General features: G+C 48.0%; 1 protein-coding gene across 1 annotated transcript in view; it reads left to right on the plus strand.

Moving 5' to 3' along the window:
- The window catches only part of POLE (DNA polymerase epsilon, catalytic subunit), a 63,332-nt gene extending 53,278 nt beyond the window's left edge, over positions 1-10,054 (plus strand). Inside the window, exons 39-49 of the mRNA XM_090062484.1 lie at positions 939-1,143; positions 1,803-1,976; positions 3,046-3,171; positions 3,676-3,808; positions 3,993-4,182; positions 6,381-6,512; positions 6,872-7,065; positions 7,755-7,955; positions 8,159-8,284; positions 8,937-9,026; positions 9,362-10,054. Coding sequence (XP_089918610.1) covers positions 939-1,143; positions 1,803-1,976; positions 3,046-3,171; positions 3,676-3,808; positions 3,993-4,182; positions 6,381-6,512; positions 6,872-7,065; positions 7,755-7,955; positions 8,159-8,284; positions 8,937-9,026; positions 9,362-9,475 — 1,685 coding nt within the window. The 3' untranslated portion in view covers positions 9,476-10,054. The remainder of the gene's footprint in view (positions 1-938; positions 1,144-1,802; positions 1,977-3,045; positions 3,172-3,675; positions 3,809-3,992; positions 4,183-6,380; positions 6,513-6,871; positions 7,066-7,754; positions 7,956-8,158; positions 8,285-8,936; positions 9,027-9,361) is intronic.
- Positions 10,055-10,423: the final 369 nt, after the last annotated feature.

Here is a 10,423-nt window from a genome sequence, read left to right on the forward strand (position 1 = left end):
ACTGGAGTAAATTTAAAACCTAATAAAAACAAGTTCTTTTTCATACAGTCTGTAATTTTAAAGTGTAGAACTCATTGCCACATGATGTTGCAAGGGTTGAACTAGATTCAAAAAAAGAGATTGGACAAATTTTTGGAAGAAAGGAGCATCAGTAGCTATTGAGCATGGGAGTTAGGAGTACAGCCTCTGAAGCAGAGCTTCCTAGGGCTGAAATGCTGGAGGCTACAAGTGGAGGAACAGCGGAGGGGAAAAAACCCTGGTCAGATGCTGTTCACTTTCCCTTTTAGCATCCACTCTCTCTCATTGTGCGACACAGGATACTGGTCAAGATGGACCTATGGTCTGACCCAGAAAATGGCAATTCTTAATGCTCTTATGTTCAGAGAGGTAATAAGCTTTCATAGAAGACAGCCTGTGTTAGCATCTGATGAAGTAGGATGTTGTCTATGAAAGCTTATGCCTCGCTGAGCTAGTTAGTGTCTCTGGTACCACCCTGCCCTGCCTTCTCCATCCATGAACAGGTAATCCTTCCCAACATGCTGCCTCTGTGCGTGACTCCAGAATAATATGATACTGACAACAATACAATGGCAAGTCCAGTTCTGACAACCAGTGTTTCCTATGTTATGACAATTCTCCCACTCAGGTGACATACACAGCAGTGTATGGCCCATGTGAAAAGTGCTGAGACTCTTTGGAGCCACTAAAGAGTCATTCCTTCACCACTAGTTAGATACAGGATTCTTCCACAATTGCTATCCTTCTGTACTGCTGTTTCATTTCTTCATTGTGCACAATCCCTGTAAGTGATTTGTTTAGCTTCTGGTGCACGCTTGGAAAAAAGGGTACAATATGATGCTGCTCTGTTTAGCCTTTTGCCTTGTAAAGGAAGAGTTGGAGTCCCTTTTTCCTCCTGCTGACAAGGTGTGTTGCTGTAGTGTGTCTGGAGCTGGACATCCAGAGCCTGGCTGTAAACACTATTCTGCAGTCCCATCACATCAACGACATGGAGGGAGCCTCTAGCGTAAACATCAGCTTTGATGTGATCCAGCAGGCATCTCTTGAGGACATGGTTACAGGGAACCAGGCTGCGAACATCCCAGCTGGTTATGATGACACAGCACTCTGCTCAAACACTTTCAGGTATGACCAAAGGAGCCAACAGAACAGGTTGTAAAAGCCAATTTTAGTGACTTCCTCATGCTGTCTTACTTTACTGTGTAAGTGCACAGCCAGTGGCTGGGCAGCTTTAGTGTCTCCAGACTTTTTTGGAGAAATCAGAAGGGCGTATCTGTGGAGTGGCCAGAAGCATAACTTTTGGCTTTTGGGACTTGGCAGAAGTTGGTTTAGGCTACAGCCAGCTTAGACTACAGTAGAAAAGGATGAGCAGCCCCTGTGTCTGGCCGAAGGATAGGGGTTTTGGTTTTTTTTCCCAATAAAATTTTGATCGGCTTATGTAAGGGTTTCTAAGGTCAGAGCAAGCTCAATGACAGGTCTCAGTCTGTAGTTATGTTGGGGGTAACTTATCCCTGTTTGTTCTCTTTAGTCTTGTGCTCTGTTGGGGGAGGGTATCTGGATGTGTGGCCTTTAACTGTGAGGTAAAGGGAGAAGCACAAGAGTGTTCAGCTTAGTCCTTGGGGTGGGGGGCTCAGAGTCACCTATATTTCTGATGCATTAGGCTTTCCCCACTCTTCAATTCTGCAATGCCATTTGAAAGATGTTGGCATCTACTTGGAAGTTTGTAGGTGAGTGGAGAGATGCTTTGGCTCATACTAGGACACTGATCTCTTACCTTCTGGCAGGATTCTGAAGAGCATGGTGGTGGGCTGGGTGAAGGAGATTACACAGTACCACAACATCTATGCAGATAACCAAGTGATCCATTTTTATCGCTGGCTTCGCTCACCATCCTCATTGCTGTATGATCCAGTATTGCACCGAACACTGCATAATATGATGAAGAAACTCTTCCTACAGTGAGTGAGGGCTGGTGTTTGTCAGAGTTGAGTGGAGCTATGAGTAGTGATTGTAGTATGTTACAAGGTGACTGTTGGAGATATTTGCTTACAACCAGGTCCTTGCATCATTAGCAGCTGCAGCCAGCTCTCCTAAACTCTTCAGCAACATGGAATAAATTAGGTGCCAGCTGCAGGCGGAGCATGCCCCAGTCACCCTATACCCGGTGATGCATTTGGCTGGCTCTAGTGAAAAGACACACCAGTCAGAGGCCTGTGGCCTACAGCTGTGCCACTGGCATGCACCATAGGTGCACAGCAGCTCCCAACTACCATTGGTTAGAAATACCATCATAAAAATAGGTGTGAAATGAATGCATGTACTAAAGATGGTAAATAAACAACCTGAGAACCCCTGAACCATCCCCGTCTTTCCCCAGTGTTTCATCTCTTTTCCTCCCTCCATTTCTTTCCTAAGACATCCAAGTTAACACAGTTCAAGGGGATGATCAACTACCTTGCTACAAGAGCAAGGGCATTGAAGGCTTGGAGGGTGTTCACTGTGTTCTCTTTTCAGATGAAGGGAAGCCTGCTCCCTGGGCTCATCCCCTTTTTAAAAAAGAGAGTGTATAGCCTCAAAAAAACTGTAAGCTTGAGCAATTTTTGTAGGACATAAAGTTATTGTTGTGTACTTCCATAAAGCTGAAATGGCCATATGCCTGCTTCCCTGCCAGACCTCATCCAATAGGACATGTCTACATGAGACACTACATCATCATAGCAACAAGATGCATTGCCATAGCTCATTGCTACGGCAACCATGATGCCAACGCTGCAGCACAGTAGCATGGGAAAAGACCTGTGCAGCATCAGGACTGCACAGTAACAACTATGCAGTCTGGCACATGTGCAGATGTGCCCAGTCAGGTTTTCTTTCAAAACTTGGCACTAAGCAGACACTGGTAGTTAGCACCTGTTCATAGGACTCTCTGGCCAGCACAGGCCTGGAATTGTATTGGTGCCAGCCATATATAGCCTAGAGCCCTGTGAGAGACAGTATCTTCCTTCCTTTTCCGTGCTCTGCCTGCAGGCTGGTAACTGAGTTCAAACGTCTTGGCTCTTCAGTGGTTTATGCCAACTTCAATCGCATCATACTGTGCACCAAGAAGCGGCGTATTGAGGATGCCATTGGCTACATGGAGTACATCATCAACAGGTGGGGAATGGTCAGGCTTCCAGAAAGGTCAGACAGTATAGCAAGATTGACAATCCAGGAACAACTTACTTCAGCAGAGAAAACCAAATGGATCCTGGAGTTGAGCTTTTCTCTGCCCTAAAGGCTGTTCCTGTAGGAAGAAACTGGGAGGGGTGCAGTAAGGGCAGTAGGGTAGGGGGAGGTTGCTTCTGGCCTTCTGTTAATTGGCTGTCAGTTATCTTCCACTAGCACTAAATTACTTGCAGAAAAAGAGTTTCCCATTTGCTTTAGCCATTATAGGGTGAAGGACCAGAACAGAAATGCACTTCAGCCCTTTTGTACTGGGCCTGAAGTGAGACTTGATGTGGGGAAATGGGTGGATCACCTGCATACGATTTGCTGTCTTTTTTGGGTCCCCAGGGAAGCTTCCCTCTGTCTGTCTGAGGTGGGGAGGAGTAGGCAGAGCCCAGGGCTAGACTGTAGTCTTCGTGGATCACTGGCTGACTCTGATTTCTTGCCCCTCAGCATTCACTCAAAAGAGATCTTCCACTCTTTGACCATCTCATTCTGCCGCTGCTGGGAGTTCCTTCTCTGGATGGACCCAGCGAACTATGGGGGGATCAAAGGGAAAGTGCCATCTAACATCCACTATGGAGAGGTAAGAGTCTAGAGAAGGGGTTTTGCACCCTTTTGATATGTTGTGGAGAGCTGAGTATCTGGAAAGATACTTGGAGGTATGGGGAAGTGAAGGAGATTGCTGCTGTTTAGACACAATGTGCTGTCATCTCAGTAAATTAGGTTCAAGAGCATGTGACAATCTAGTGGTTAAATTCTTCTTATAGAATGACACCAACAAAAGGCAAGAGGTGGATGAAGAGGACAGTGAGGACGAGGAAGAGGGGGAGGCAGAAGCAGATGGGGAACAAGATGGAGAGGCCAGTGTGGAAGACTTACTGGAGAACAACTGGAACATTGTACAATACCTGCCCCAAGCTGCCTCCTGCCAGAGCTATTTCCTCATGATTGTGTCAGGTGAGTGTTTATTGCAGAGTTCACACAGGCCCTTCTCCCTTGGACACTTGGCTGATGCTCAGAACTCTCTCTCCTGCTTAAGGCAGGGGATAGCACCAAAGTTCACTGTTGCCTTGCCAGCCCCTGAGGGCACTGAGTGCTGCTTCCTTGGTAGTCAGGAATAGACTTCTATGCCCTTTTATCTTTTTTGGGATAGTATCTAAGATCCCCAGTTATGGACTAAATCCCCACTGTCTTAGATGCTGTTAGAAGCATAATGGGGCAGCTTGGTACCCAGGGCAGCAGCAATCGTAGAAACATAGGCCTGGAAGGAACCTCCAGAGGCTATCCAGTCCAACCCCTTGCCTGATGCAGGACCATCCCCATCCAAACTATCCTATAAAAATCCATTATTTAAACCAGTATCAAAGCTGCAGTCATCCCTGACAAAACCCCAGACATAACGCTCTAACCTGCCACAAGTAAAGCAGGACCACAGCAGCCACCATCATGCTGCTGGAAAGTTCGTTAAAATACCCTCTAGGGATTCAAGGAAGAGGGTCATGCCTCTTGCTACAGAGGAAGGCAAAAACCCTCACAATCCATACCAATCAGACCATGGGGTTAAAATTGCTTCCTGAGCTCAAATTCCAATCAGACCCTGAGCAAAGGGGTAAGACCCTCTAGCCAGGAATCTTTAGGTTTCTGTCTCAGCAGGAGCATTGGCATACCCCAGTCAAAATCTCCAGCCTTGTCAATGGCCAACACCCAAGGCGTCTGAGGAAGGCAAACCACTCCCCATCACCCGCACCTCCCATTCCCTCCCCAACATGTAGCAGCAGGAGGGGGAAAAATCCTTTTTGGCCCCATGTGGCAGCCAGGAAAGCCCAGAAGCATGGGAAATACCTATAATAGAATATAGGCATCACTACCACTAGATTATCCCTAATCTGTGCTTGTCAAGCCTCTTGAACACCTCCAGTGCTGGAGATTCCAGTGTCCCTAGGCAGTCTGTTCCACTGCCTCATTGTTCCAATAGTGAAGGAATATATTTTGATATCCAGTCTAAACTTACTTTGCTGCAACTTAAGGCCACTGATCCACATTCTACTGTAGCAGGAGGCTTGGTGCTCCTGCTACTGTAAGAGCAGACAGATTGCAGGTGTGGCAGAAAAGCAATCAGAGGCCACATGACCACGGAGGGTGCTGGGCTTAGACAGGCTATTAACCCAGGCCCTGAGCTGAGTCAGTAGTAGGGCCCTAGATGCTGCTGAGGGGAACATCTCTGAAGCAGAATGGCTGCAGCTCCTGAATGTCAATGTGGAGAGTACAGTGTGCAGCAGTCTGGAAGTTTTGGAAAAGACTAAAGGGTTGGAGGATGTCTCTAGGGACCTAGCAGGGAGTCCAGGAGTCCAGTGAGATCAGGGGGTCTGAGATCCCAGAAAGAGGCTAAGTATGTTGAGTGATCATCAGTGAATGGTGATACCAGCAAGGCATGGGTCATGGTGTAGCGATGGACAGAGGCATGCAGTAAGCCCTTAAGGCAGTGAACACAGACACCTGGTCATTAGAATGAGAGCAGATTGGGAAGCCTTGGGGCGGCCTCCATTTTATAAAAACAGGTGCATCAAGGCGTGGTAGACAAATGAAGGGATGACTGCCCAAAGACAGCAGAGTGGATAAGGGCTGAAGGGACTCCAGGGGGCTCACAGCCACCCCTGGAAACCACCCTTTTATACTTGCTGTCTGGAACAAGAGAAAAAATGTTTTTCCTCCTTTATAGCAGCACTTTAGATATTTCAGTCCTCTCTTAAGCACCTCCTCTGAAAGCTAAACATGCCTATTTCCTTCAGCCTCTCCTCTTATGACTTGCTTTCCACAATGCACAGAGGCTGCCACTGTGGCAGAAGACCTTATTTTTCTGTTCCTCCCTCCAAGGGTGTTGCCCGGAGCTGCTGCCCCATCAGCCTGCCTTAGTTATGCAACTGGGTACTGTAAAACCCAGAATGGAGGTGGTAATGGGAGTCCCATAAAATAGGAAGCCTGACAAGATGAAGTAGCTCTGCTAAAGATGGCATTCAGAATGGATATGGCAAATTCATTCTGTCCCAAGGAATAAGAGCCCTTCAGACAAGGCTCTTAACCTAGGAGATGCTTCTGAGTGGGGTTGGGTGTACAGCTTGGATCCTATATGAAACATTGCCTCTCCCTCTCCCTAGCCTACATTGTTGCTGTGTATCACAGCATGAAGGAGGAGATGAGACGCAATACTCCAGGGAGCACCCCTATCAAGAGAAGGACCAACACCCAGGCCTCCCAAGAAGCTGTGGGGGAGACGGGTGCCATGCCAGGTGAGTGCCAGTTCTGTTCCCTGGTGAGAATATACTACACTGGAGGCTATGAAGCTCTTCCTTCCTTTCCCTATCCTCCTCCCCAACACACTTTTTTGTGTGCCTGATCAAGAGTGGAGTTGCTGCAGTTTCATAGATTTCATAGACATTAGGGCTGGAAGGGACCTCAGGAGATCGAGTCCAGCCCCCTGCCCAAAGGGCAGGAAGTCAGCTGGGGTCATAGGATCCCAGCAAGATAAGCATCCAATTTACTCTTGAAAAGTTTGCTGGAGGCTAGGGTCACAGTTATCTTCTCAGTCTGCTTCAAATCTCCTGTATCTCTCTCTGTTTCTCCCTCCCCATCCCATCCTCTTCCCCAGGTATGATCACTTTCTCACAGGATTATGTCTCTAATGAGCTCACTCAGAGCTTCTTCACGATCACACAGAAAATCCAAAAGAAGATGAGTGGTTCCCGCAACGCCTCAGAGCCCTCAGAAATGTTCCCAGTACTTCCAGGCTCTTACCTGCCACTCACCAACCCAGCTCTGGAATTTATTAAGTATGTTTGTAAGGTGAGTTGCTGCACTACAAGACTTCTAGGCCCAAGTCTGCTGGATCAGGAGAGCACTTGACAAATCCAGCCTGGATCACAGAAGGCAAATATGGGATCCCAAATGTGCATCCTTCAGCCTACCTTGCAGTTCTTCTTTCATACCTGCTTCCTGTGGAAAGTAAAGGGGCTGTAGCCTGTGAGTTTCATAGAATCAGAAAATTAGGGTTGGAAGGGACCTCAGGTCATCTAGTCCAATCCCCTACTCAAAGCAGGATCATCCCAGCCAAGGCTTTGTCCAGCTGAGTCTTACAAACCTCCAAGAATGGAGATTCTCTGACCTCTCTGGGTAACCTGTTTTGGTGCTTTACTGCCCTCCTCATGGGAGAGATTTTCCTAATATCTAACCTAAACTTACCTTGCTACAACTTGTGACCAATGAGGCAGATCCTCCACAAAGAGAATGCCTTTTCCTGCTACCCAGATCTAGTTCCTGGTTCTTCTACAACTTTCTCTTGCCTTGTACAGGGCATGAGGTATATCCATGTCTAGCCCTAGGGGCTTTAATGAACAACTCAGATACCCAGGAGAGGAAGATTAGGTTGCTATGACTTTGTGAAGGGGTGAAGGTGAGTGGGAGGTGCATCTTACTCTCCTATTACCATGGATCATCCTAATGCTAGTAAACTCACATAATAATTCCTCCTGAAGGTGCTGTCCCTAGATGCAAATATAACCAACCAAGTAAATAAGCTGAAGCGAGATCTTCTGCGCCTGATTGAAGTCGGTGAATTCTCAGAGGAAGCCCAGTTTCGGGACCCCTGCCGTTCCTATGTACTCCCTGAGGTTATCTGCAGGAACTGTAACTTCTGTAGGGACCTTGATCTCTGCAAAGACCCTGCTCTCTCTCAGGTATGAGGTTGCCATGTGAGCTTGCCATAGCTCCTCTCATCCAGGAGCTCAGGCTTTCAGGGTCTTGCACAAAGTATTATCTGATTTTTCACTCCTGTGAAAGGTGAGGGGTCCAGGGTGTTATGCTTCAGGCTTGTCATTTGCTACCTAGTATCTGCATTTCCTTCCTAACTTGCTCTCATCCCTTTCTCTCTGTCCTGCAGGATGGGTCTGTGTTACCCAGTTGGGTGTGTTCAAACTGCCAGGCAGAGTACAATTCTGACTCCATCGAAAAGGCATTGGTGGAAGCCCTGCAGAAGAAGCTGATGGCTTTTACATTGCAGGATTTGGTGAGAAGCTGGCTTTATCTCCATAGCAACTCTCATGCTGAACTTCCTCTTTGTCACCAGCATCCTTTTGCTCCCTGTATCGGAGAGGATGCTGCAGCTGTGAACTCCACAGCTCACAGCAGCGTTGCTGCAGCTGCGAGTCCCACAGCTGATGGGACTCCTATCTGTGGCCATGCACAGGGCACTGCCACAGCTGGGAATCCCATCTGATGCAGATCTCCCAGTCTCAGTAGTGCATGGTGCCCCCCTGCAGCTGGAAGCTCTGATAGCTGACAACGCTCTGAGCCATGGAGGTTCCCTGCTACATATTTGCATTAAAGCTGGATAGAAATAAGCTATAAAATTGTTAATTTGTGGAACACATAAACATCTTCCAGAATATCACCCAGCACTATGACACATTTTACAGCTCTGAATTTATAGCTGCCGTGGCTGGGAGTCCCATCAGCTATGTGGCTCACAGCTGCAGCAACATGTGGGCCATTGCCATGGCTGCAAGTCCCATCAGCTGCAGGACTTGCATCTGCAGGAGACTGGTACTTGCCGGAGCCTGGGATCACAGTCCTGGGTTTCACCTGCACTGGCAATTTAAATATGCTTGGGATAGCCAGCCCTGTCTCCTTATCTCAACCTGAGTCCCTTTGCTTTCCAGATGTGTGTGAAGTGCAAAGGCGTGAAGGAAAGCCACATGCCCGTGTACTGCAGCTGTGCAGGAGACTTCAACCTGATGATCCAGACCAAGGTGTGTGCTGCTTCTTCCTTTAGAGTGCATAGGGATCCTGTCCCCAGGATATTCCACAGGATTTCCCTCTTAGTGACTTAGGAAAAGTTCTTCAAAACTCTACCTCTTGGGCTTCCTCTTGGTGCCTTCTGGCTTCTTGCATTCATGTGTTTCCATGTCCTGCATTGTGCCTGGCTTATCTTGCCCAGGTACAAGATCATGGCTATCCCTGCCGCCTCAATTGTTCAGTGTGTCACATTGCTTTGCATGCTGCAGGGTGGTGTGGCCCTCTCAACTACTCCATGTGTAGCACCATGGCCTGGCCCTCCCCTGATTGCTCTTATTTTTTCCCTCAGACCTTTGTGGAACACATAAACATCTTCCAGAATATCGCCCGGCACTATGACATGGCCTACCTACTGGAGACCATTGAGTGGCTGCTGCAAATGAACCCCCAGCTCCTGCGGTGATGGAACAACCCCTTCTCTCCCCTGCCCTCTGTTGTGTGCTGTCATCTGTTACATCAGGGGCCTGGTGTGGGCCCTGTGCTGTCAGCATTTCTTCCATGCAACAGAAGCTCCTGCTGGTGGCAAGTGTCACTTATCTGCTGTTCTTCTCAATTCTGCTGCCAGCTCAAGGATACATGGAGCATTACTGAGATCAGGCTGTAGGCTCAACTATGTCCTGCGATGGAGGCTGTGGTGAGATTATGTGGTCTTTGCATGCTGCAGGGAAGGAAGTCGGATGGTGCCATATCCCAGGGCACAGAGGAGAGAGACTGGGCCAAGCAGCCTGAGTCGCTGTATTTTAAAACATTGCTACTAGTTCCAGTCTGCTGCTGAGAGGAGGAGCACCAGTAAAGCAAGTCTGTTGATCTCATCTTGCCCTTTGGCCTAAGCCCTGAATTGTTCTGTGGAAGCACAGAGGCAGGATACTGTCTGGCAGTGCACAATGCAGGCCTAGGTTACTGCGTTCTGAGAACTTCCCCTGCTGGGTTTGATTGATTATTTTTATCTTGGGGTTTTTATAAATCTGTAAATAAACACATTCTCCAGAATGTCCTTGTTCTTTGTGGGGGGAGGATGACCACCTGCTATGGCTCAAAGAATAAATTTGCTCCCCCAGCCCCAATCTAACCCCTCACCCTTGGGCTGATGCTGTAGTATATCAGGAAAAACCTGTAGCAGAGGACCAGGCAGAATGGGGAAGGGCAGTGAGTGCTGGAATTGCCCAGAGGGGGACAGAGCAAGGCTGCAGTAGGGTAGATTGGGTGGCAATCTAGATGTTTTGGAGAAGGAAGGGAATAGGCACTCTATTGAAGATCAGCCCCTGCCATGGTTGACACAAATTTAAATCAGTAGCGGTAACAAGCAGAGAGTCCAGCCTGGCTGTGATGTACAGTATGGTTGCTGCAGCTT

Source organism: Crocodylus siamensis, chromosome 9 (assembly GCF_052110815.1).
Source record: "Crocodylus siamensis isolate JL-2025a chromosome 9, ASM5211081v1, whole genome shotgun sequence".
Lineage (NCBI taxonomy): Eukaryota > Metazoa > Chordata > Crocodylia > Crocodylidae > Crocodylus > Crocodylus siamensis.